The sequence below is a fragment of the Calonectris borealis genome, unplaced genomic scaffold (assembly GCF_964195595.1).
Source record: "Calonectris borealis unplaced genomic scaffold, bCalBor7.hap1.2 HAP1_SCAFFOLD_279, whole genome shotgun sequence".
Classification (NCBI taxonomy): domain Eukaryota; kingdom Metazoa; phylum Chordata; class Aves; order Procellariiformes; family Procellariidae; genus Calonectris; species Calonectris borealis.
Genome location: NW_027441663.1, coordinates 22453 through 47000, shown reverse-complemented (window position 1 = coordinate 47000; position 24548 = coordinate 22453). Strand labels below are relative to the sequence as shown.

At 58.6% G+C, this 24548-nt stretch overlaps 3 protein-coding genes and 1 long non-coding RNA gene across 22 annotated transcripts; 2 read left to right on the top strand and 2 right to left on the bottom strand.

Moving 5' to 3' along the window:
- Positions 1 to 1394: 1394 nt before the first annotated feature.
- On the top strand, positions 1395 to 4434 carry LOC142077507 (protein NDRG2-like; the record flags this gene model as incomplete). Its single annotated transcript, XM_075139460.1, has 6 exons — positions 1395 to 1510; positions 1648 to 1699; positions 1806 to 1853; positions 1928 to 1963; positions 2562 to 2613; positions 3997 to 4434. Coding segments are annotated over 6 exons (438 nt in total), but the record flags the coding sequence as incomplete, so codon positions are not given.
- A 2956-nt stretch (positions 4435 to 7390) lies between these two features.
- Positions 7391 to 23535, top strand: LOC142077509 (uncharacterized). 18 transcript variants are annotated; one of them, XR_012671885.1, is made up of 7 exons: positions 7391 to 7572; positions 8376 to 8568; positions 16080 to 16128; positions 20886 to 20998; positions 21370 to 21614; positions 21790 to 21894; positions 22000 to 22379. XR_012671885.1 is itself a non-coding variant. In XM_075139463.1 (4 exons), the coding sequence occupies exons 1-4, from the start codon at positions 15738 to 15740 to the stop codon at positions 22682 to 22684; spliced, it is 603 nt and encodes a 200-aa protein (XP_074995564.1). In that variant the 5' UTR covers positions 15438 to 15737; the 3' UTR covers positions 22685 to 23535. The 18 variants fall into 18 exon arrangements, 7 of the variants coding, with proteins under 7 accessions (XP_074995564.1, XP_074995566.1, XP_074995563.1 ...); XR_012671884.1 differs by having other exon boundaries at positions 21510 to 21861; XR_012671883.1 differs by having other exon boundaries at positions 21790 to 22379.
- LOC142077508 (Fc receptor-like protein 4) lies at positions 7944 to 20864 on the bottom strand. The gene is made up of 8 exons (XM_075139461.1): positions 20466 to 20864; positions 16074 to 16112; positions 15068 to 15367; positions 14591 to 14896; positions 14036 to 14347; positions 11295 to 11591; positions 8433 to 8534; positions 7944 to 8071 (listed from the first exon to the last, which is right to left on the bottom strand). The coding sequence occupies exons 1-8, from the start codon at positions 20698 to 20700 to the stop codon at positions 7995 to 7997; spliced, it is 1668 nt and encodes a 555-aa protein (XP_074995562.1). The 5' UTR covers positions 20701 to 20864; the 3' UTR covers positions 7944 to 7994.
- On the bottom strand, positions 12164 to 13564 carry LOC142077510 (uncharacterized). 2 transcript variants are annotated; one of them, XR_012671887.1, is made up of 4 exons: positions 13338 to 13564; positions 12920 to 13254; positions 12594 to 12713; positions 12164 to 12510 (listed from the first exon to the last, which is right to left on the bottom strand). It is a non-coding gene; the product is annotated as an uncharacterized LOC142077510 (long non-coding RNA). The 2 variants fall into 2 exon arrangements; XR_012671886.1 differs by lacking the exon at positions 13338 to 13564 and having other exon boundaries at positions 12920 to 13321.
- Positions 23536 to 24548: the final 1013 nt, after the last annotated feature.

Sequence of the window (24548 nt, the reverse complement as noted above, 5' to 3'; positions counted from 1 at the left end):
GGCACTGGGGCTGTACTGGGAGGGAACTGGGAGGGGGCTTGGGGGGACTGGGGGAGTGCTGGGGGGGACTGAGTTATACTGGGAGGCACTAGGACTGTACTGGGAAGGACTGGGAGGCAGTGGGGGGGACTGGAAGGGGACTGGGGCTGTACTGGGAGGCACTGGGACTGGACTGGGAAGGACTGGGAGGCACTGGGGGGGACTGGGGCTGTACTGGGAGGCACTGGGCAGGATAATGGGGGCACTGGGGCTGTACTGGGAAGGACTGGGAGGCACTGGGGGGGACTGGAAGAGGACAGAGGCTGTACTGGGAAGGACTGGGCGGCACTGGGGGGGACTGGGCTGTACTGGGAGGCACTGGGCAGGATAATGGGGGCACTGGGGCTGTACTGGAAGGGGGCTTGGGAGGACCGGGGGGGCCACTGGGAGAGGACTGGGATGCACTGGGGCTGAACTGGGAAGAACTGGGAGCAGACTGGGTGGCACTGGGGTGTACTGGGAGGGGACTGGGTTATACTGGGAAGCACTGGGAGGCCCCTGGGGCCGTACTGGGCTAGACTGAGAAGCACTGGGCTGTACTGGGAGGCGGCTTGGGGGGATTGGAGGGGCACTGGGCTTAGACTGGGAGGGGAGCTGAGGCTCTACTGGGAGGCACTGGGCTGTACTGGGAGGCGGCTTGGGGGGATTGGAGGGGCACTGGGCTTAGACTGGGAGGGGAGCTGAGGCTCTACTGGGAGGCACTGGGCTGTACTGGGAGGAGGCTTGGGGGGATTGGAGGGGCACTGGGCTTAGACTGGGAGGGGAGCTGAGGCTCTACTGGGAGGCACTGGGCTGTACTGGGAGGCGGCTTGGGGGGATTGGAGGGGCACTGGGCTTAGACTGGGAGGGGAGCTGAGGCTCTACTGGGAGGCACTGGGCTGTACTGGGAGGAGGCCTGGGGGAATTGGAGGGGCACTGGGCTTAGACTGGGAGGGGACCTGAGGCTTTACTGGGAGGCACTGGGCTGTACTGGGAGGCGGCTTGGGGGGATTGGAGGGGCACTGGGCTTAGACTGGGAGGGGAGCTGAGGCTTTACTGGGAGGCACTGGGCTGTACTGGGAGGAGGCTTGGGGGGATTGGAGGGGCACTGGGCTTAGACTGGGAGGGAACCTGGAGCTCTACTGGGAGGCACTGGGCTGTACTGGGAGGGGGTTTGGGGGGATTGGAGGGGCACTGGGCTTAGACTGGGAGGGGACCTGAGGCTCTACTGGGAGGCACTGGGCTGGACTGGGAGGAGGCTTGGGGGGATTGGAGGGGCACTGGGCTTAGACTGGGAGGGGAGCTGAGGCTCTACTGGGAGGCACTGGGCTGGACTGGGAGGCGGCTTGGGGGGATTGGAGGGGCACTGGGCTTAGACTGGGAGGGGACCTGAGGCTCTACTGGGAGGCACTGGGCTGGACTGGGAGCAGCCCTGCCCCTCCCCCAGCCGCGGGGACCTGGGCCTGGAGCGCAGCGGGGCCGGCAGCCTCCGGTGAGCGACCCCTGACCTTTGACCTTTGACCCCTGGGACTGCCCCGTGACCCCTGGGGGTGACCTTTGACCCCTGAGGGTGACCTTTGACCCCTGGGGGTGACCTTTGACCCCTGGGTGACCTTTGACCCCTCCCAGCTGCCCCGTCCTGCTGGTGGTGGGCGACAACTCCCCGCACGAGGACGCCGTGGTGAGTCGGGGGGGGGCGGGGCCAGGTGACATCACGCGAGACCCCGCCCCCCCGAGGGCCCGTGACCCCGCCCCCCGAGGTCACGTGACCCCCCCCCCCCTTGCAGGTGGAGTGCAACGCCAAGCTGGACCCCACGCAAACCTCCTTCCTGAAGGTGACCTTTGACCCCGTGACCCCTGACCCCCGTGACCCCCTGACCTTTGACCTCTGACCTTTGACCCCTTGCAGATGGCTGACGGGGGGGGGCAGCCCCAGCTCACCCAGGTAAGGGGCGGGGGGGGGGGGCAGGGGGGTCACGGGGGTCAGGGGTCACGGGAGGGGTCGGGGTCACGGGGGTCACGGGGGTGGGGTCACGGGGGGTCAGGGGTCATGGGAGGGTCACGGGGGTGGGGTCACGGGGGTCAGGGGTGGGTCACGGGGGGTGGGGTCACGGGGGTCGGGGTCATGGGAGGGTCACGGGGGGTCAGGGGTCATGGGAGGGGTCGAGGTCACGTGGGGGTCACGGGGGGTGGGGTCATGGGGGGTCAGGGGTCATGGGAGGGGTCCGGGTCATGGGAGGGTCACGGGGGGTGGGGTCACAGGGTGGGTCAGGGGTCACGGCAGCGTGGGGGCGGGGCCACAGGGCTGTAGGGGTCAGAGGTCACGGGGGCCAGAGGTCACGGGGGGTCAGAGGTCACGGGGGGTCAGAGGTCACGGGGGGTCAGAGGTCACCGGGGTCAGAGGCGGCTGGGGGGGGGAATCTCAGGGCAGGGCCGAACCCCGCCAGCAAAGGGGGCGTGGCCAGCGGGAGGGGCGTGTCCCGCGGCGGGGCGTGCCCCGGGGGAGGGGGGCGTGGCCTTGACCCCGGCCCCGCCCCCCGCAGCCGGCCAAGCTGACCGAGGCCTTCAAGTACTTTGTGCAGGGGATGGGCTACAGTGAGTACGGGGGCGGGGCCAGCGGGGGGGCGGGGCAATTAATATTTGGGGTAATTAATATTCATGGCTTAATTAATTAATGAATATTCCGGGGGTAATTACCCCCCCCCGGGGTAATTAATTGCGGGAGTTGGCAGCTGACGGGGGTAAGTCCCGCCCTCCGGGGGGGTTTAGCCCCTCCTCCCCAGGTAATTAGTGACGTGGGGGGGCTAATTAATTATGCGAGGGGGTAATTAATTAATGATGGGGTGATTGGCCCCGCCCCGAGGGGGAATTAACCCCCCCGGACGCCCCCTCCCCCCCCCCCCCCAGTCCCCCACGTCCTGGACCGGAAGCGGAGTGTGGGGCCAGGTAGGGAGTGAGGTCATCGGTGATGTCACGCGTGAGGTCACCCCCGCCCCGCCCGCTCACGTGTGATGTCACACACCCTCCCCTCCCCCCAACCCCCCCTGTGTGAGGTCACGGGTGATGTCACAGACGCCGCTTCTGCCCCATAACAGGGTTGCTAACGGAGGGGGCGTGGCCTCAGGGCGGGGGTGTGGCCGGGTGGGGGCGTGGTCTCTGAAAGGGGGCGTGGTCTCCAGACAGGGGGTGTGGTCTCCGAGCAGGGGGTGGGGCCTGGGCTGGCTCCCAGCTCCCCCACCCCGCACTAACCCCACTGGGGGCTGCTGCGGGGGCGTGGCCTGGGCAAGGGGGCGTGGCCTAGGGAAAGGGGCGTGGTCTGCGAGCGGGGGGCGTAGCTTCACGGCACGGGGCGTGGCCTGCGCTAAGGGGGCGTGGCCTGGCGCTCGGCTCGCTCTCCCTTGCACTAACCCCACTGGGGGCTGCTGTGGGGGCGTGGCCTGTACAAAGGGGTGTGGCCTAGGGAAGGGGGTGTGGCCTGGCGCCAAGGGGCGTGGCTTGCCATCAATGGGCGTGGCTTTGGGTGGCTCCACCCCTCTGCCCTTGGACTAACGCCACTGGGGGCTGTCGGGGGGGGGCGTGACCTGGGCAAAGGGGTGTGGCCTGGGAAGGGGGTGTGGTCTGCGACTCGGGGGCGTGGCTTAACGACACTGGGCGTGGCCGCCGAGCTGGGGGCGTGGCCTGGGCTGGCTCAGCGCTCTCTTCCCCTGCACTAACCCCACTGGGGGCTGCTGGGGGGGGGCGTGGTGCGGGCAAGGGGGCGTGGCCTAGGAGAAGGGGTGTGGCCTGGGAGCTGTGGGCGTGGCTTACTGGCTGTGGGCGTGGCCTAGGAGCTCTCAGCTCTCTCCCCCTCCCCTGGGGGCTACTGGGGGGGGGGTGTGGGGGGTGTTGAATGGATGGAAGGGGCGTGGCTAGAGGGAAGGGGCGTGGCCAGAGGCCCGGGGGGCGTGTCCCTGACTCTAGCCCCTCCCCTCCCGGCAGTGGCGGCGGCGGCCATGACGCGCCTGTCCCGCTCCCGCACCGCCTCCCTCTCCAGCTCCGCCTCCGGGGAGGGCGAGAGGGGGCGGAGCCGCACCCTGTCCCGCGGCAGCCCCGCCCCCGGCCCCGCCCCCTGAGGTGGTGGGGGGGGGGGAGGGCGGGAACCCCGCTTTGAGGGGGCTGGGGGGGCGGCACCTCCCCCCCAAGCCCCGCCCTGCTAAGGACCGCCCACTGCCACGCCCCCAGGAGGACCCACTGGTCCCCCCCCGGGCCCCCAAAACCCCTGGGACCCCCCCAAAACCCCTCGGGACCCCCCACCCCCCCCCAGGACCCCCCAAAACCTCCCCAGGGCCCCCCCAAAACCCCTCGGGACCCCCCCAACCCCCCCCAGGACCCCCCAAAACCTCCCCAGGGCCCCCCCAAAACCCCTCAGGACTCCCCCCAACCCCCCCGGGACCCCCCAAAACCCCACGGGCCCCCCAAAATCCCCTGGGACCCCCCCCCCCAAACCCCCCAGGATCCCCCAATACCTCCCCAAGCCCCCCCAAATATCCCCTGGGATGCCCCAAAAATCCCCCGGGACCCCCCCCAAAACCTCCTGGGACCCCCCCAATCCCCCCCCCGAACACCCCAAAACCCCCAGGACCCCCCAATATTCCCTGAGACCCCCCCAAACCCCCTCTAATACCCTTCAGGACCTCCCAAAACCCCCTGGGACCCCCCAAGACACCCCCAAAGCTCCCCTGGACCCCCCAAAATCGCCTGAGACCCCCCCCAGGACCCCTCAAAACCCCCCTGGGACCCCCCAATATCTCCTGACTCCCCCCCCAGGACCCCCCAAAATCCTCCAGGCCCCCCCCAGTACCCCCCGGGACACCCCAATATTCCCTCAGACCCCCCCAACACCCCTCAGGCCCCCCCAAGATCCCCCCCCGAGACTCCCTAGGAGCCCCCCGATACCCTCTGGGACCCCCTAAATACCCCCAGAGCCCCCCAATAGCACCTGGAGTCCCCCCAGTTCTGCCTCCGTCACCCCCAAACACCCTGAAGAGCTCCCCGATACCCCCAAACCCCCCCCAATGCTTCCTAGAGCCCCCCCTAAGCCCCCCAATACCCCCCTGAGCCCCCCCTGGACCCCCTGGGACCTCCCAATTCCTCCTGGGACCCCCCCAGGACCCCCTGGGACCCTCCAATTCCTCCTGAGACCCCTCAGGACCCCCCTGAGACCCCCCTGGACCCCCTGGGACCCCCCAATTCCTCCTGGGACCCCTCAGGACCCCCCTGAGACCCCCCCCGGACCCCCTGGGACCCCCAATTCCTCCTGAGACCCCTCAGGACCCCCCTGAGACCCCCCTGGACCCCCTGGGACCCCCCAATTCCTCCTGGGACCCGTCAGGACCCCCCTGAGACCCCCCCCCGGACCCCTGGGACCCCCCAATTCCTCCTGAGACCCCCCAGGACCCCCCTGAGACCCCCCCCCCGGACCCCCTGGGACCCCCAATTCCTCCTGGGACCCCTCAGGACCCCCCTGAGACCCCCCCCCCGGACCCCCTGGGACCCCCCAATTCCTCCTGAGACCCCCCAGGACCCCCCTGAGACCCCCCCCGGACCCCCTGGGACCCCCCAATTCCTCCTGGGACCTCCCAGGACCCCCCTGAGACCCCCCCCCCGGACCCCCTGGGACCCCCCAATAACCCCCTGAGCCCCCCCCGGACCCCTGGGACCCCCCAATTCCTCCTGGGACCCCCCAGGACCCCCCTGAGACCCCCCCCGGACCCCCTGGGACCCCCCAATTCCTCCTGAGACCCCTCAGGACCCCCCTGAGACCCCCCTGGACTCCCTGGGACCCCCCAATTCCTCCTGGGACCCTCCAAGCCCCCCCGGGCCCCCCCTCAACCCCCCCCAAAGCCGCCACCTCTGACCTGCGCCCCCGCTGGAGTGACCTCTGACCCCGCCTTCACCCCTGACCCGGAAGTGACACCAGAAGTGACCTTTAATCCCTCCCCCACCCCCCATCCCCCCAGCTGGGCCGTTACCGGGAGCTGGGGGGGTCCCCCCGGGCCGTTACCGGGAGCCGGGCCCCCCCCCCCGGGTCAATAAAGGCCGCAGCGGTGCCGCCCCCGGTGTCTCCGTTACCGGCGCCCCCCCCCCTCGGCCCTCACGGCGCATGCGCGGGGGGAGGGCGCATGCGCAGAACCGCGCCGCGCCGCTCCCCCTCCCCTCGGCCTGCGGTTCTGCGCATGCGCGACCGCTCCGCGCCGCTCCCCCTCCCCTCGGGGTGCGGTTCTGCGCATGCGCGAGCGCTCCGCGCCGCTCCCCCTCCCCTCGGGGCGCGGTTCTGCGCATGCGCGACCGCGCCGCTCTGCTCCCCTCCCCTCGGGGTGCGGTTCTGCGCATGCGCGAGCGCTCCGCGCCGCTCCCCCTCCCCTCGGGGTGCGGTTCTACGCATGCGCGGCCGCGCCGCACTGCCCCCTCCCCTCCCGGCGCGGTTCTGCGCATGCGCGGCCGCACCGCCCCTGTCGTGCCGCTCTGCGCATGCGCGATCGCACTGAGCCGCCCCCTCCCCTCGGGCTGCGGTTCTGCGCATGCGCAACCGCACCATGCCGCACCCCCTCCCCTCCCGGCGTCGGACTGCGCATGCTCAGCGTCTCCGCGCCGCTCCCCCTCCCCTCGGGGTGCCGCTCTGCGCATGCGCGATCGCACCGAGCCGCTCCCCCTCCCCTCGGGCTGCGGTTCTGCGCATGCGCAACCGCGCCGCGCCGCACCCCCTCCCCTCCCGGCGTCGGACTGCGCATGCGCAGCGTCTCCGCGCCGCTCCCCCTCCCCTCGGGGTGCGGTTCTGCGCATGCGCAGCGTCTCCGCGCCGCTCCCCCTCCCCTCAGGGTGCGGTTCTGCGCATGCGCGGTCGCGCCGCGCCGCTCCCCCGCCCCTCTCACGGCACGGACCTGCGCATGCGCAGTGCGGGGAGGGGGGGGCACCCAGGACGGGGGTAGGGGGCCGTGTTGGGGGGCAGGAGGCCAAATGGGGGGGCAGGAGGCTCCATGGGGGGGCAGGAGGCTCCATGGGGGGGCAGGAGGCCATGTTGGGGGGCAGGAGGCTCCATGGGGGGGCAGGAGGCCATGTTGGGGGGCAGGAGGCTCCATGGGGGGGCAAGAGGCCATGTTGGGGGGCAGGAGGCTCCATGGGGGGGCAAGAGGCCATGTTGGGGGGCAAGAGGCTCCATGGGGGGGCAGGAGGCCATTTTGGGGGGCAGAAGGCTCCATGGGGGGGCAGGAGGCCATGTTGGGGGGCAAGAGGCTCCATGGGGGGGCAGGAGGCCATTTTGGGGGGCAGGAGGCTCCATGGGGGGGCAGGAGGCCAAATGGGGGGGCAGGAGGCTCCATGGGGGGGCAGGAGGCTCCATGGGGGGGCAGGAGGCCATGTTGGGGGGCAGGAGGCCCACATGGTGGACGCCATGTCGGGGTGCCATGCAAGAGGCCTCCCCACCTTCCCATCATGCCCTTGGCCAACCGCGGCGAGGGAGGACCTGAAACGACCAATCGCAGCGAGGGAGGACCTGAGATGACCAATCGCAGCGAGGTAAGACCCCGCCCTTCCCCTTCCATTTCCCCCCCCCGCCACCTTAGGGGGCGGGAAGGTTGGGTTGCTCGACCAATCAAGGTCGGAGATGACCCCTCCCCCCCTCCCCCCCCCCCCATTTCCGCCCCCTGCCCCCCCCCAAACTTTTGGGTCCTCGCCAACGTTCCTCTCCCCGTGACGCGTCACCGTCACCCGCGCCGCGTCGGCCATCTTGGCTCGGCTTTCTCCTGAGCTTGGGAAGGGTGGGGGGTGGGGACGAGGGGCGGGCAAAGATCGAGGCGATGTTTACTGATTGGGTGCTGGGGGAAGGGGGCGGAGCTACAAAGTCAACGCTGGGTTGAGGGACCTGAAGGGTTGTCCTCTCCTCTTCCTCGCCGCCGGGGTTGGAAAGGGAGGTTCTCCTCCAATCAGGTTCTTCGAGGTCAGATGCTGTTGATGTTGGTCATGGGGTAGGTGCTTGGGTCATCCTTGTCGTAGAAGCCCTTCCATTGGACGCCGCCTGGCCGAGAGGCGAAAGGTTTCTCCCGCCGCCCCTTGGGCAGCTGAAAAGGCTCATGGGAAACCCCCCCCAACCCCTCCTCCCACCCCTTTGGCGCTGGGGGTGGTGGTGACCCCCCTTGAAGAACCTGGGAGGTCCTCCTGGATCTCTTTGGGTCCCCACGTGGGTGGTGTTTTGGTGGCGGGGGGGGGGAAGGCGCGCGGGATTGGTCAATATTTTGGGGAGTTGGGCGTGGTTCCCCCAATCCCAAGGCGTCCTCGGAGGAGAAGGGCGTGGTCCTCAACCTGATGTCTTCTCCTCCCAGGTGTTTCCCTCCCTTTATACCCCGAGGCGTTGTCCAGCCCCTGCCCCCACCACTCACCTCTCCGCCTCCGATACAACCAAACAGCCAATAGGAGCCCCAGGATCAAGGTGACGGCACCGGCGGCGCAACCGCCCGCCAATGGGATGAGCTGAGACCGAGCTGGTTGAGAGAAAGACCATCAAAAAAAGCCCAGGTAGGTGACCTCCTCCGCCCCACCACGTTCTCCTTCCCCCCCACCCCATTGGGCAGGAGACACCACGTTGCCCCACCCCACCCCCAAAAAAAGCCCATTTCCCCCCAATTTTGGGTCCCGATGCGCCATCAGAAGATCCCACCAGCCAATGAGGTCCCTCACAACCCTCCCCAAGCCCATGCGAGTGACGTGAAGGTCCCCAAGGTCTTCAGGACCTCAGTTGGGTGGGCAGGAGCACCTCACCTGGTGTGGTGACCACCACGGCTTGGCTGAACAAGGGTGGGTCCACCTCCAAAAAGCCCATTTCCCCCCAGTTTTGGGTCCCAATGCGCCATCAGAGGGTCCCATCAGCCAATGAGGTCCCTCACAACCTTCCCCAAGCCCACGCAAGCAACGTGAAGGTCCCCAAGGTCTTCAGGACCTTGGTCGGGTGGGCGGGAGCACCTTACCTTGCGTGGTGACCACCACGGCTTGGCTGAACGGGGACAGGATCCACCCACCCACCTCCAAAAAGCCCATTTCCCCCCAATTTTGGGTCCCCATGCACCCTCCGAAGGTCCCACCAGCCAATGAGGTCCCTCACAACCCCGCCCAAGAGCAACGTGAAGGTCCCCAAGGTCTTCAGGACCTCAGTTGGGTGGGCAGGAGCACCTCACCTTGCACGGTGACCACCATGGCTTGGCTGAACGGGGACAGGATCCACCCACCCACCCCCAAAAAAGCCCATTTCCCCCCAATTTTGGGGTCCCAATGCACCAACTGAAGGTCCCACCAGCCAATGAGGTCCCTCACAACCCTCCCCAAGCCCATGCGAGCAACGTGAAGGTCCCCAAGGTCCTCAGGACCTCAGTTGGATGGGCAGGAGCACCTCACCTGGTGTGGTGACCACCACGGCTTGGCTGAACAAGGATGGGTCCACCTCCAAAAAGCCCATTTCCCCCCAATTTTGGGTCCCAATGTGCCATCAGAGGGTCCCATCAGTCAATGAGGTCCCTCACAACCCCCCCAAGCCCATGCGAGCAACGTGAAGGTCCCCAAGGTCTTCAGGACCTCGATCGGGTGGGCGGGAGCACCTCACCTTGCGTGGTGACCACCATGGCTTGGCTGAATCGTGATGGGATCCACCCGCCCACCCCCAAAAAAGCCCATTTCCCCCCAATTTTGGGTCCCCATGCGCCCTCCGAAGGTCCCACCAGCCAATGAGGTCCCTCACAACCCTCCCCAAGCCCATGCGAGCAACGTGAAGGTCCCCAAGGTCTTCAGGACCTCGATCGGGTGGGCGGGAGGACCTCACCTGGTGTAATGACCACCACGCCTTGGCTGAACAAGGGTGGGTCCACCTCCAAAAAAGCCCATTTTCCCCCAATTTTGGGTCCCAATGCACCATCAGAAGGTCCCACCAGCCGATGAGGTCCCTCACAACCCCGCCCAAGAGCAACGTGAAGGTCCCCAAGGTCTTCAGGACCTCAGTTGGGTGGGCAGGAGGACCTCACCTTGCACGGTGACCACCACGGCTTGGCTGAATGGGGACAGGATCCACCCGCCCACCCCCAAAAAAGCCCATTTTCCCCCAATTTTGGGTCCCCATGCGCCCTCCGAAGGTCCCACCAGCCAATGAGGTCCCTCACAACCCTCCCCAAGCCCATGCAAGCGGCGTGAAGATCCCCAAGGTCTTCAGGACCTCAGTTGGGTGGGCAGGAGGACCTCACGGCTGGGCTGAACAAGGATGGGTCCACCCCCAAAAAAGCCCATTTTCCCCCAATTTTGGGTCCCAATGCGCCATCAGAAGGTCCCACCAGCCAATGAGGTCCCTCACGACCCTCCCCAAGCCCATGCGAGCAACGTGAAGGTCCCCAAGGTCTTCAGGACCTCGATTGGGTGGGTGGGAGCACCTCACCTTGCGTGGTGACCACCACGGCTTGGCTGAACGGGGACAGGATCCACCCACCCACCCCCAAAAAGCCCATTTCCCCCCAATTTTGGGTCCCCATGCACCCTCCGAAGGTCCCACCAGCCAATGAGGTCCCTCACAACCCCGCCCAAGAGCAACGTGAAGGTCCCCAAGGTCTTCAGGACCTCGATCGGGTGGGCGGGAGCACCTCACCTCGTGTGGTGACCACCACGGCTTGGCTGAATCGTGATGGGATCCACCCGCCCACCCCCAAAAAAGCCCATTTTCCCCCAATTTTGGGTCCCAATGCACCATCCGAAGGTCCCCAAGGCCAATGAGGTCCCTCACAACCCTCCCCAAGCCCATGCGAGCAACGTGAAGGTCCCCAAGGTCTTCAGGACCTCAGTTGGGTGGGCGGGAGGACCTCACCTCGTGTGATGACCACCATGGCTTGGCTGAATCGTGATGGGATCCACCCACTCACCCCCAAAAAACCCATTTCCCCCCAATTTTGGGTCCCCATGCACCATCCGAAGGTCCCACCAACCAATGAGGTCCCTCACAACCCCGCCCAAGAGCAACGTGAAGGTCCCCAAGGTCTTCAGGACCTCAGTTGGGTGGGCGGGAGCACCTCACCTTGCGTGGTGACCACCGCGGCTTGCCTGAACAAGGGTGGGTCCACCTCCAAAAAAGCCCATTTCCCCCCAATTTTGGGTCCCAATGCACCCTCTGAAGGTCCCACCAGCCAATGAGGTCCCTCACAACCCCGCCCAAGAGCAACGTGAAGGTCCCCAAGGTCTTCAGGACCTCGATCGGGTGGGTGGGAGCACCTCACCTTGCGTGGTGACCACCACGGCTTGGCTGAACGGGGACGGGATCCACCTATCGCTGAGCTTCTCCTCGTAACGACAGGTGAAGCGGCCGGTGGTGAGGGTGGGCGTGGCCGCCGGGACGCTGAAGAGGGCGCGGTCCTTCGTGGTCGTCTCGGCGAATTGCTCGGCGTCGTCTTTGTAGAAGACGAATCTGCGGGGGGCGGGGGGGGCGTCGGCCGCGCAGGTGAGGACCAAGGGGTCGCCGTCGATGACTTCTCCCGTTGGGGGGTCCGAGAGCAAAGCAGGCTGGGAAGGAAGGTCTGGGGAGACAGGAGAGGTGGGTTGGGAGGGGAGGAGAAGGTGAAGGTGAAGGTGAAGGTGAAGGTGAAGGTGAAGGTGAAGGTCCGTAGGAGAAGGTGGAGTTGGTCACGGTAGAAGGAAACCCGTCGGCGCGAGAAGGTGGGCGTCATCAGCGTGAGGAGATGAAAAGCGTCGTCACGAGGTGAAACTCGTGACCACGAGGAGATGAAAGTCGTGAGAAGATGAAGGTCATCCTCAGGAGAAGATGAAGGTCATCCTCAGGAGAAGATGAAGGTCACTCTCAGGAGAAGATGAAGGTCACCCTCAGGAGAAGATGAAATTCATCATCGTGAGGTGGAACTCATGGTCACGAGATGGAATTCATCATCGTGAGAAGATGAAGCTCATCCTCACAAGAAGATGAAGCTCATCATCGTGAGGTGGAACTCATGGTCACGAGACGATGAGATTCATCGTCGTGAGAAGATGAAGCTCAGGAGAAGATGAAAATCATCACGAGAAGATGAACCTCATGGTCACGAGATGGAATTCATCATCGTGAGGTGAAACTCATGGTCATGAGACGATGAGATTCATCGTCGTGAGAAGATGAAGCTCATCCTCAGGAGAAGATGAAACTCATCATCACGAGAAGATGAACCTCATCATCATGAGATGGAGTTCAGCATCATGAGGTGGAACTCATGGTCACGAGAAGATGAAATTCATCGTCGTGAGAAGATGAAGCTCAGGAGAAGATGAAAATCCTCATCACGAGAAGATGAACCTCATGGTCACGAGATGGAATTCATCATCGTGAGGTGGAACTCATGGTCACGAGAAGATGAGATTCATCATCGTGAGAAGATGGAATTCATCATCATGAGAAGATGGAATTCATCCTCAAGAGAAGATGAAGCTCATCATCGTGAGGTGGAACTCATGGTCACGAGAAGATGAGATTCATCATCGTGAGAAGATGAAGCTCAGGAGAAGATGAAAGTCATCACGAGAAGATGAACCTCATGGTCACGAGATGGAATTCGTCATCGTGAGGTGGAACTCATGGTCACGAGATCGAATTCGTCATCGTGAGGTGGAACTCATGGTCAGGAGATGGAATTCATCATTGTGAGGTAGAACTCATGGTCACGAGATGATGAAATTCGTCGTCATGAGAAGATGAAGCTCAGGAGAAGATGAAAATCATCACGAGAAGATGAACCTCATCATCATGAGATGGAGTTCAGCATCGTGAGGTGGAACTCATGGTCATGAGACGATGAGATTCATCGTCGTGAGAAGATGAAGCGCAGGAGAAGATGAAAATCATCACCAGAAGATGAACCTCATGGTCACGAGATGGAATTCATCATCGTGAGGTGGAACTCATGGTCACGAGACGATGAGATTCATCATCATGAGAAGATGGAATTCATCCTCAAGAGAAGATGAAGCTCATCATCGTGAGGTGGAACTCATGGTCACGAGATGATGAAATTCATCGTCGTGAGAAGATGAAGCTCAGGAGAAGATGAAAATCCTCATCACGAGAAGATGAACCTCATGGTCACAAGATGGAGTTCATCATCGTGAGGTGGAACTCATGGTCACGAGATGGAATTCATCATCGTGAGGTGGAACTCATGGTCAGGAGATGGAATTCATCATCGTGAGGTGGAACTCATGGTCACGAGACGATGAGATTCATCGTCGTGAGAAGATGAAGCTCAGGAGAAGATGAAAATCATCACCAGAAGATGAACCTCATGGTCACGAGATGGAATTCGTCATCATGAGGTGAAACTCATGGTCACGAGACGATGAAATTCGTCGTCGTGAGAAGATGAAGCTCAGGAGAAGATGAAAATCCTCATCACAAGAAGATGAACCTCATGGTCACGAGATGGAGTTCAGCATCGTGTGGTGGAACTCATGGTCACGAGATGGAATTCATCATCGTGAGGTGAAACTCATGGTCATGAGACGATGAGATTCATCGTCATGAGAAGATGAAGCTCATCCTCAGGAGAAGATGAAACTCATCATCACGAGAAGATGAACCTCATCATCATGAGATGGAGTTCAGCATCATGAGGTGGAACTCATGGTCACGAGAAGATGAAATTCATCGTCGTGAGAAGATGGAATTCATCCTCAAGAGAAGATGAAGCTCATCATCGTGAGGTGGAACTCATGGTCACGAGAAGATGAAATTCATCATCGTGAGAAGATGAAGCTCAGGAAAAGATGAAAATCATCACGAGAAGATGAACCTCATGGTCACGAGATGGAATTCACGGGTGGGATGAAAACCGGGTGGTTTCCACCATTTTTCGACCGCTATTTTCCCCAATTTTGGAATTTGGGCCTTAAAAACCCCACCTTCAATTTCCGGTTGAATTTCTCAACCTCTCCCAACCCCGGGTGGGAAGAACCCAAAGATGGACCTGATGGACCTTACCTTTGACGATAACATCCACAGCTTGGCTTCGGGGTGACGCCACCCACGTCCCCCCCACCTCCTCCTCCACCCCGCAACTGAATTTTCCGTTGAATTTCTTGGAATTTTGCGGGAAGAAGAGCTCGGAAAAATTCCCGACGTTTCTTATTTTGGAACCGCCTTGACCTGGAGGCATCTCCACCCCGTTCCTGTAGAAGCGAAACCTCAACCTGAAGTCAACTCTGGAGGTCACGCAGGTGAGACGCAAAGGCTCGGCTTCGCTCACCACCCCCTCGGGAGGATCCGCTTCTAAACGAGGAGCCCAAGGGGCTTCTGGGTAAAGACAAAAATGAAGGAGAAAACTTGAAAAAAACGCCAATTCCGGGGCAAAAAATAATAAAAAAAAAAAAAAGAACTTTTGGGTTGGGTGGAAGAGTTGACCAAAACTTGGCTTCTACTCAACCATCTTGGTCGTGAAAGCCCCACCCAGGTGACGCCATGACGCGGTCCTATCACCCAGCTCGCCACCCCCTCCCCCGTTCCCCAAAAAAGCTGGATTTCACCCCAAAACTTCACCTTTTACCAGGACCTCCACTCCTTGACTGAGGTAGGAGGAGATCCAACGCCCGTCGGTCTTCTCCTCGTAACCGCAACTGAAGTTACCGCTGTGGTCCTGACCGTTTGCCACCACTTGGAGCTGAACTTCCGCGTTCTTCAATATCATCTCGACCTCAGCGATGACCTCGGTCTTCTCCTTGTAGAAATGAAACCTTCGCTCCGCCTCCCCCGCCGGAGCCGCGCAGAGGAAGACGAGGGGTTGACCTTCCAGCGTGACGCCGCCGCTTGAAGACTTCAGGACCAGCGTGGGTCGAGGTGGACGATCTGAAGGTGGAAAGAAGAAGCCCCACCCCCTCCTCAATTTTTTTTTTGGGGGGGCGGGGCTCAAGCCGGGGAGTCGAGGTGGAGAAAATCACCCCGTTTGGGACTCGGAAGTATCTGCAGATGGCTGGTGGTGGGACGGAGAAGAGGGAACCGTGGTGGCATCTCCCCTACCTTTCACGCTGATGATGATGGATTTGCTCTCCTGGGAACGGATGAGTTGACGGAACTGGTTGAGGACGGTGTAGGTGCAAGCGTGCGCCCCCCCGTCCTTCGGCCCCGTCAGGTTGAAACGATACTCGTAGGTCCTCCTCGTCATCCTCACGTCCACCGCCCAACCGCTTGTTCCCGAAAATTGGAACCCTTGGATCTTCTCCTTGGTCCAAGGAGCGACGCAACGGATGGAGATGGTGTCGCCGATGAGATACTCTATCTTCTCCGGCATCACAGTGATGGTGGGAGGAGGAGGAAGGACTGGGGAGGAAGGGGGGTGGGGGGTGGGGGGGGGAGGGGAGAAAGTGAATCCATCTCCAAGCCTGGGAGATGAGGTGGGACCTGTTGGACGCCACCGCCGACGCTTCGATGCTGGAGATCTTTTTGAGGGCCCCGAATTGTTTAGGTCAAAAGAGGGTTTGCACCCCAAAATGTCCCCCAAGGAGGGGGATTAATTGTCCTATCAGAGCCATCGATTGGGCCAAGAAGCCAAACTTGGTCCAGATGGAGGAGAACCCACCCGCTTCTCCTCAATGTGGATGTTTGGGTGGGTGGAGGAGATGAGGTGGGACCAGACGGAGGAGAACCCGCCCGCTTCTCCTCAACGTGGGTGTTTGGGTGGGTGGAGGAGATGAGGTGGGACCAGACGGGGGAGAACCCGCCCCCCTTCTCCTCAACGTGGATGTTTGGGTGGGTGGAGGAGATGAGGTGGGACCAGACGGAGGAGAACCCGCCCCGCTTCTCCTCAACGTGGATGTTTGGGTGGGTGGAGGAGATGAGGTGGGACCAGACGGAGGAGAACCCGCCCCGCTTCTCCTCAACGTGGATGTTTGGGTGGGTGGAGGAGATGAGGTGGGACCAGACGGAGGAGAACCTGCCCTGCTTCTCCTCAACGTGGATGTTTGGGTGGGTGGAGGAGATGAGGTGGGACCAGATGGAGAAGACCCCCCCCCCCAAAATTCGTTACCTGCAGGTGACCCCCGCGGGAGGAGGAGCTGGAGAGAGGCTGGAAGAGAGAAGAGGTGAGGTGGGGAGGGGGGTGAGGGGACGGCGGGGGGAGGGGGAGGGGGTGCTGCGAGGGGGGGGAGGGGGGAGGGAATAGGGAGGCGGGGGAGGGGAGGAGGGCGGGAAGGGAGGAGGGGGGGAGGGAGGAAGAGGAGGAAGGGGGAAGTGGGGAGAAGGGAGAAGGGAAAGGGAAGAGGAAAAGGGAAAGGGGAAAGGGAAAGGGGAAAGGGAAAGGGGAAAGGGAAAGGGGAAATGGGAAGGGAAAGGGGAAAGGGAAAGGGAAAATGGGAAGGGAAAATGGGAAGGGAAAGGGAAAATGGGAAGGGAAAATGGAAAGGGAAAGGGAAAATGGAAGGGGAAAATGGAAAGGGAAAGGGAAAGGGGAAAGGGAAAGGGAAAGGGGAAAGGGAAAGGGAAAATGGGAAGGGAAAGGGAAAATGGGAAGGGAAAGGGAAAATGGAAAGGGAAAGGGGAAAGGGAAAGGGGAAAGGGAAAGTGGAAAGGAAAAGGGAAAAATGGAAAGGGAAAGTGGAAAGGGAAAGGGAAAGTGGAAAGGGGAAAGGGAAAGTGGAAAGGGAAAATGGAAAGGGAAAGGGAAAGGGGAAAGGGAAAATGGAAAGGGAAAGGGAAAATGGAAAGGGAAAATGGAAAGGGAAAGGGGAAAGGGAAAGGGAAAGTGGAAAGGGAAAGGGGAAAGGGAAAGTGGAAAGGGAAAGGGAAAATGGAAAGGGAAAGGGGAAAGGGAAAGTGGAAAGGGAAAGGGAAAATGGAAAGGGAAAGGGGAAAGGGAAAGGGAAAGTGGAAAGGGAAAGTGGAAAGGGAAAGGGGAAAGGGAAAGTGGAAAGGGAAAGGGAAAATGGAAAGGAAAGGGAAAGGGGAAAGGGGAAAGGGAAAGTGGAAAGGGAAAGGGAAAATGGAAAGGGAAGGGAAAAATGGAAAGGGAAAGGGAAAATGGAAAGGGAAAGTGGAAAGGGAAAGTGGAAAGGAAAAGGGAAAAATGGAAAGGGAAAGGGAAAATGGAAAGGGAAAGGGAAAAGGGAAAGGAAAAAGGGAAAGGGAAAAGGGAAAGGAAAAGTGGAAAGGGAAAGGGGAAAGGGAAAGGAAAAAACGAAAAAAGCAAAAGAAATAAAAAGGAAAAATGTAAAAAGAAAAAGGAAAATGAAAAAGGGGAAATGAAAAGGAAAAAAAATACAAAGAAAAAGGAAAAAATGAAAAAAAAATGAAAAAATGAAAAGGGAAAAAAGGAAAAATGAAAAAGAAGGGAAAAAAAAAAGGAAAAATGAAAAAATGAAAAGAGCAAAAGGAAAATAAAACGGGAGAAGAAAACGAAAAACCAAAAAAGGAGAAACGAAAAAAAGGGAAAACGAAGAGAAAAGAAAACGGAGAAGAAGCAGGAGAAATGAAAAAGGAAAAATTGAACAGCAAAAAGGAGAAGAAAAAGGAGAAAAAAAAGGAAAAATGGAAAATGAAAAAAGGGGAAGAAAAAGGGAAAGAAAAAGAAACAAAACAAAGAACCAAGAGAAGGAAAAGAAGGAACAAAAAAGAGCCGAGCTTAAGAAAACGGGAAGGGAGGAGAAAAAGAGAAAAAAGAGAAAAAAAAGAGGAAAAAAGGGGAAAAAAGGGGAAAAAGAGAAAAAAGGGAAAAAAGGGAAAAAAAGGGAAAAAAGGGAAAAAAGAGGAAAAAAGGGAAAAGCCAAAGGAAATTCCAAGGAAAGGAGAGAAGAGGGAAGGTGGAGCCGGAGGCCAAACCCAGCCGGGGGCGGGGGCGGGGCTGGGGTTTGGAGGGGGCGACGGGGGGGGGGAGGGGGGGAACCAGCAAGGAAATGGGGAGAAAAGGGAGGAAATGGGGAAAAAGGGAGGAAATGGGGGAAAAGTGAAGAAATTAGGAAGAAAGTGAAGAAATTGGGGAAAAAGTGAAGAGACGGGGAAAAAAGTGAAGAAATTGGGGAAGAAAGTGAAGAAATTGGGGAAAAAGTGAAGAAACTGGGGAAAAAAAAGAAGAAATTAGGATGAACGTGAAGAAATTAGGAAAAAAGTGAAGAAATTAGGAAAAAAGTGACGAGACGGGGAAGAAAGTGAAGAAATTGGGGGAAAAAGTGAAGAAATTGGGGAAAAAGTGAAGAAATTGGGGGAAAAAGTGAAAAAACTAGGAAAAAAGTGACAAGATGGGGAAAAAGTGAAGAAATTAGGAAAAAACTGAAAAAATTCGGAAAAAAGTGAAGAAATTAGGAAAAAAGTGACGAGACGGGGAAAAAAGTGAAGAAATCGGGGAAAAAAGTGAAGAAATTGGGAAAAAAGTGACGAGGGGGAGAAAAGTGAAGAGATGGGGAAAAAACTGAAGAAATTGGGGAAAAAGTGAAGAAATTAGGAAAAAAACTAGGAAAAAAGTGACGAGATGGGGAAGAAAGTGAAGAAATTGGGGAAAAAACTGAAGAAATGGGGAAAAAAATGACACAATTGGGGAAAAAAGTGAAGAAATTGGGAAAAAACTGAAGAAATTGGGAAAAAAGTGAGGAAATGGGGAAAAAAGTGAAGAAACTAGGAAAACAGTGACAAGATGGGGAAGAAAGTGAAGAAATTGGGGAAAAAAGTGAAGAAATGGGGAAAAAAGTGAAATTAGGAAAAAACCTAGGAAAAAAGTGACGAGACGGGGAAGAAAGTGAAGAAATTGGGGAAAAAACTGAAGAAATTGGGGTAAAAAGTGAAGAAATTGGGAAAAAAGTGACGAGATGGGGAAAAAACTAGGAAAAAAGTGATGAGACGGGGAAAAAGTGACGAGATGGGGAAAAAAGTGAAGAAATTGGGGAAAAAAGTGAAGAAATTGGGGAAAAAGTGAAGAGATGGGGAAAAAAGTGAAGAAATTGGGGAAAAAAGTGAAGAAATTAGGGAAAAAGTGAAGAAACGGAAAAAAAAAGAAGACATTAGGAAGAACGTGAAGAAATTAGGAAAAAAGTGAAGAAATTAGGAAAAAAGTGACGAGACGGGGAAGAAAGTGAAGAAATTGGGGAAAAAACTGAAGAAATGGGGAAAAAACTGAAGAAATTGGGGAAAAAAGTGAAGAAATTGGGAAAAAAGTGATGAGATGGGGAAAAATGAGGAAATGGGGAAAAAAGTGAAGAAACTGGGGAAAAAAGTGAAGAAACTAGAAAAAAAGTGACGAGATGGGGAAGAAAGTGAAGAAATTGGGGGAAAACTGAAGAAATGGGGAAAAAAGTGATGAGATGGGGAAGAAAGTGAAGAAATTGGGGAAAGAAGTGAAGAAATTGGGAAAAAAGTGACGAGACGGGGAAAAAAGTGAAGAAATTGGGAAAAAAATGAAGAAACTGGGGAAAAAAAAGAAGAAATTAGGAAGAACCTGAAGAAATTAGGAAAAAAGTGAAGAAATTAGGAAAAAAGTGATGAGACGGGGAAAAAAGTGAAGAAATTGGGGAAAAAAGTGAAGAAATTGGGAAAAAAGTGAAGAAATTAGGAAAAAAGTGACGAGATGGGGAAGAAAGTGAAGAAATTGGGGGAAAAAGTGAAGAAATCGGGAAAAACCGAAGAAATCGGGAAAAACTGAAGAAATTGGGAAAAAAGTGATGAGACGGGGAAGAAAGTGAAGAAATTGGGGAAAAAAGTGAAGAAATTGGGGAAAAACTGAAGAAATTAGGAAAAAAGTGACGAGACGGGGAAGAAAGTGAAGAAATTGGGGGAAAAAGTGAAGAAATCGGGAAAAAATGAAGAAATCGGGAAAAAACTGAAGAAATTGGGAAAAAAGTGACGAGACAGGGAAGAAAGTGAAGAAATTGGGGAAAAAAGTGAAGAAATTGGGGAAAAAGTGAAGAAATTGGGAAAAAAGTGAAGAAATTGGGAAAAAAGTGACGAGACGGGGAAGAAAGTGAAGAAATTGGGGAAAAAAGTGAAGAAATTGGGGAAAAAGTGAAGAAATTAGGAAAAAAGTGACGAGACGGGGAAGAAAGTGAAGAAATTGGGGAAAAAAAGTGAAGAAATCGGGAAAAACAAAGAAATCGGGAAAAAACTGAAGAAATTGGGAAAAAAGTGACGAGACGGGGAAAAAAGTGACTTTTTGGGAGGGGAAAAGTGACTATTTTGGGAAAAATGAATTTTTTGGGAAAAAACCTATTTGGGGGCGGAGGGGGGAAGTGAAGATTTGGGGGGGGGGGGGGCAAAAATGCCGATAACGGGGCAAGAAGCGGGGAAAAAAGGGAAGAGGCGGCGGAATGGCCGGAGGGGGGAGGGGTGGGGTGGGACGACGGGGAGGGAAACGGGTGGAAAAATGTTGGGATAGGGCAAAAAAAAGGGAGAAGCTTGGGAGAGGAGGAGGAGGAGGAGGAGGAGGAGGAGGAGGCCTCACCGAGCAGCGGGACGAGGCGGAGGGGCTCCATGATGGGCGGCGGCCTCTTTCCCTGCCCGCGGGGGGGCGGGGAGCGGCTCCTGCCCCGCCCATCCCCGCACGTCAGCCCCGTTGCTATGGAAACCGGGGGGAAAAAAAAAAAGGGGGGAAAAAAAAAAACCCCAAAACCCCAACCCCTCCCCCCCCAAAATTGCGACATCTCCGCGGTCAAGCCCGGGCGTCGCCGTGATGTCATCGCCGGCCCCTCCCGGCGCCTCCCCCCCTCTCCGGATTTGGGCGCTGAGGCTCCAAAAAAAAACTTTTTTTTTTTTTTGTTTGTTTTTTTTTGGGGGAAAAAAAGCACAAAATGGGGTGGGAGGGGGCGGGGCTAAAAAATGAGGTAAAAAAAACCCCCCCCAATTTTTCCCAATTTCGGCCCAGGAAAGGCGGGATCCGACCTATCCCGGAGGAGAAACTCCGACCAATCCCGACGGAGCGAAGAGTAGGGGGAGGAGCTATCGGGTGACGTCTGCCCCGCCCCTCCGGTTTCCCAGGTTTTTTATTGGTTCTTGGGGGGGGGAAAAAACGCGGGGGGGGGTGGGGGTGGGGGTGGGGGTGGGGGGGACCCCCCAAGTTTTACTTCCCGATTTTTGAGGAAGTTCATCCGGGCGGGAGAACTTCCCCGTTTGCCGGGAAGCGGGGGTTGGGCGGGGTTTTTTGGGGGGGGGTGGGGTTTGGGGGGGTTTTTTGGAGAAAATGGTGGAAATGTGGGGAAAAAAGGGGGAAGCGGGGGAGGGGAGGGGGGGAGGGGCGGCTGTGCCCAACGCTGGGAGGGGTCTGGGGTGGGGGGTGGGGGGGGGAGCTCCTGGAGGTTGGTTGAGGGCTGCGAGGGGCGACGTGGGCGTTGTCACTGGTGGGCTCCAAGGCACAACGTGGTCATCGTCACTGGTGGGCTCCAAGACGTGACGTGGGCGTTGTCACCAGTGGGCTCCAAGGCGTGACGTGGGCATTGTCACCGGTGGGCTTCAAGACGTGACATGGTCATCATCACTGGTGGGCTCCAAGGCGTGATGTGGTCATCGTCACTGGTGGGCTCCAAGGCGTGATGCGGGAGTTGTCACTGGTGGGTTCCAAGGTGCAACGTGGTCATCGTCACTGGTGGGCTCCAAGGTACAACATGGTCATTGTCCCTGGTGGGTTCCAAGGCACAACATGGTCATCGTCACCGGTGGGCTCCAAGGTGTGACGGGGTCATCGTCACTGGTGGGCTCCAAGACGTGACGTGGGCGTCGTCACTGGTGGGCTCCAAGACGTGACGTGGTCATCATCACTGGTGGGCTCCAAGGCGTGACGTGGTCATCGTCACTGGTGGGCTCCAAGGCGTGATGTGGGCCTTGTCACCGGTGGGCTCCAAGGCGTGACGTGGGCATTGTCACTGGTGGGCTCCAAGGCACAACATGGTCATTGTCCCTGGTGGGTTCCAAGGCACAACATGGTCATTGTCCCTGGTGGGCTCCAAGGTACAACATGGTCATTGTCCCTGGTGGGCTCCAAGGTACAACATGGTCATTGTCACTGGTGGGCTTCGAGGTGTGACGTGATCATCGTTACCAGTGGGCTCCAAGGCACGACGTGGTCATCGTCACTGGTGGGCTCCAAGACGTGACGTGGGCGTTGTCACCGGTGGGCTCCAAGACGTGACATGGTCATCATCACTAGTGGGCTCCAAGACTCAATGTGGTCATTGTCACTGGTGGGCTCCAAGTCGTGACGTGGTCGTTGTCACCAGTGGGCTCCAAGGTACAACATGGTCGTTGTCACCAGGGGCCTCCAAGGCGCGATGTGGTCGTTGTCACTGGTGGGCTTCGAGGTGTGACGTGGTCATCGTCACTGGTGGGTTCCAAGACACAACATGGTCATTGTCACTGGTGGGCTCCAAGGCGTGACGTGGTCGTTGTCACTGGTGGGCTCCAAGGTACAACATGGTCATTGTCCCTGGTGGGTTCCAAGACACAACATGGTCATTGTCACCAGTGGGCTCCAAGACTCAATGTGGTCATTGTCACTGGGGGGCTCCAAGACGCGACGTGGCCATCATCACTAGTGGGCCTGAGGCACGACATGGTCGTCACTGGTGGGCTCCAAGGCGTGATGTGGTCGTTGTCACCGGTGGGCTCCAAGGCACGACGTGATCGTTGTCACCGGTGGGCTCCAAGATGCAACCCGGTCATCATCATTGAGGACTCCAAGGCACAGCGTGGTCATCATCACCGGTGGGCTCCAAGGTACAACATGGTCATTGTCCCTGGTGGGTTCCAAGGCACAACGTGGTCATTGTCACCAGTGGGCTCTGAGGCGTGATGTGGTCATCATCACTGGTGGGCTCCAAGACGTGATGTGGTCATCATCACCGGTGGGCTCCAAGGCACAACATGGTCATTGTCCCTGGTGGGTTCCAAGGCACAATGTGGTCATTGTCACCGGTGGGCTCCGAGGCGTGATGTGGTCATCATCACTGGTGGGCCTGAGGCGCGACGTGGTTGTCACTGGTGGGCCCGAGATGCAACGTGGTCATCATCACCAGTGGGCTCCAAGACTCAAGGTGGTCATTGTCACTGGTGGGCTCCAAGACACGACGTGGTCATGGTCACCGGTGGGCCTGAGGCACAACGTGGCCATCGTCACTCGAGTGGGCTCCCGACGAGGCTCCCGCCGTGGAAGGGACCCAGCACCGGGAGGCGCAGGGAATCCAGCGGATCCTGGGGTGGGAGGGACCCGGGTGTCCCCGGAGCCACCCGTCCCGGCGGGGAGGGCAGGTGGCTCCTGGAGGGGACCAGGTTTCTGGGGACAGAGGTCCTAGAGGGCACCCAGGCTGCTCCAAGCCCCCTCCAACCTGACCTTGAACCCTTCCGATGGTGGGACACCCCCAACTTCTCTGGGCAACGTCTTCCGGTGCCTCACCACCCTCCCCGTGAAGAAGCTCTTCCTTCTCTCCTCCCCTCTCCCAGTTTAAAACCAGTTGTCCCATCAAAAGTCCTCGAAGCCCCCTTAGATAGGTCACAGCAAGGGTCCAAATCTTCATTTGGAGGGTCCAAAGCCACATTTTGGGGTCCGAACTCCTCATTTTGGGTACAGAGCCCCATTTTGAGGCCCCAGGCCCCATTTTGAGGCCCCAAAGCCCCATTTTGAGCCCCCAGGCCCCATTTTGAGCCCCCAAAGCCCCATTTTGAGGCCCCAGACCCCATTTTGAGCCCCCAGAGCCCCATTTTGAGGCCCCAGAGCCCCATTTTGAGCCCCCAGACCCCATTTTGAGGCCCCAGAGCCCCTTTTTGAGCCCCCAGACCCCATTTTGAGGCCCCAGCGCCCCATTTTGAGGCCCCAGACCCCATTTTGAGCCCCCAAAGCCCCATTTTGAGCCCCAAAGCCCCATTTTGAGCCCCCAAAGCCCCATTTTGAGCCCCCAGAGCCCCATTTTGAGCCCCCAAAGCCCCATTTTGAGCCCCCAGAGCCCCATTTTGACGCCACAAAGCCCCATTTTGAGCCCCCATGGCCCCATTTTGAGGCCTCAGGCCCCATTTTGAGGCCCCAAAGCCCCATTTTGAGCCCCCAGGCCCCATTTTGAGCCCCCAGAGCCCCATTTTGAGCCCCCAAAGCCCCATTTTGAGCCCCCAGACCCCATTTTGAGGCCCCAAAGCCCCATTTTGAGCCCCGAAAGCCCCATTTTGAGCCCCCAGACCCCATTTTGAGGCCCCAGAGCCCCATTTTGAGGCCCCAGAGCCCCATTTTGAGCCCCCAAAGCCCCATTTTGAGGATCCAAAGCCCCATTTTGAGGCCCCAGACCCCATTTTGAGCCCGCAAAGCCCCATTTTGAGCCCCCAAAGCCCCATTTTGAGGCCCCAGAGCCCCATTTTGAGCCCCCAAAGCCCCATTTTGAGCCCCCCAAACCCCATTTTGAGCCCCCAGAGCCCCATTTTTAGCCCCCAGAGCCCCATTTTGAGGCCCCAGAACCCCTTTTTGAGGCCCCAAAGCCCCATTTTGAGCCCCCAGACCCCATTTTGAGCCCCCAAAGCCCCATTTTGAGGCCCCAGAGCCCCATTTTGAGCC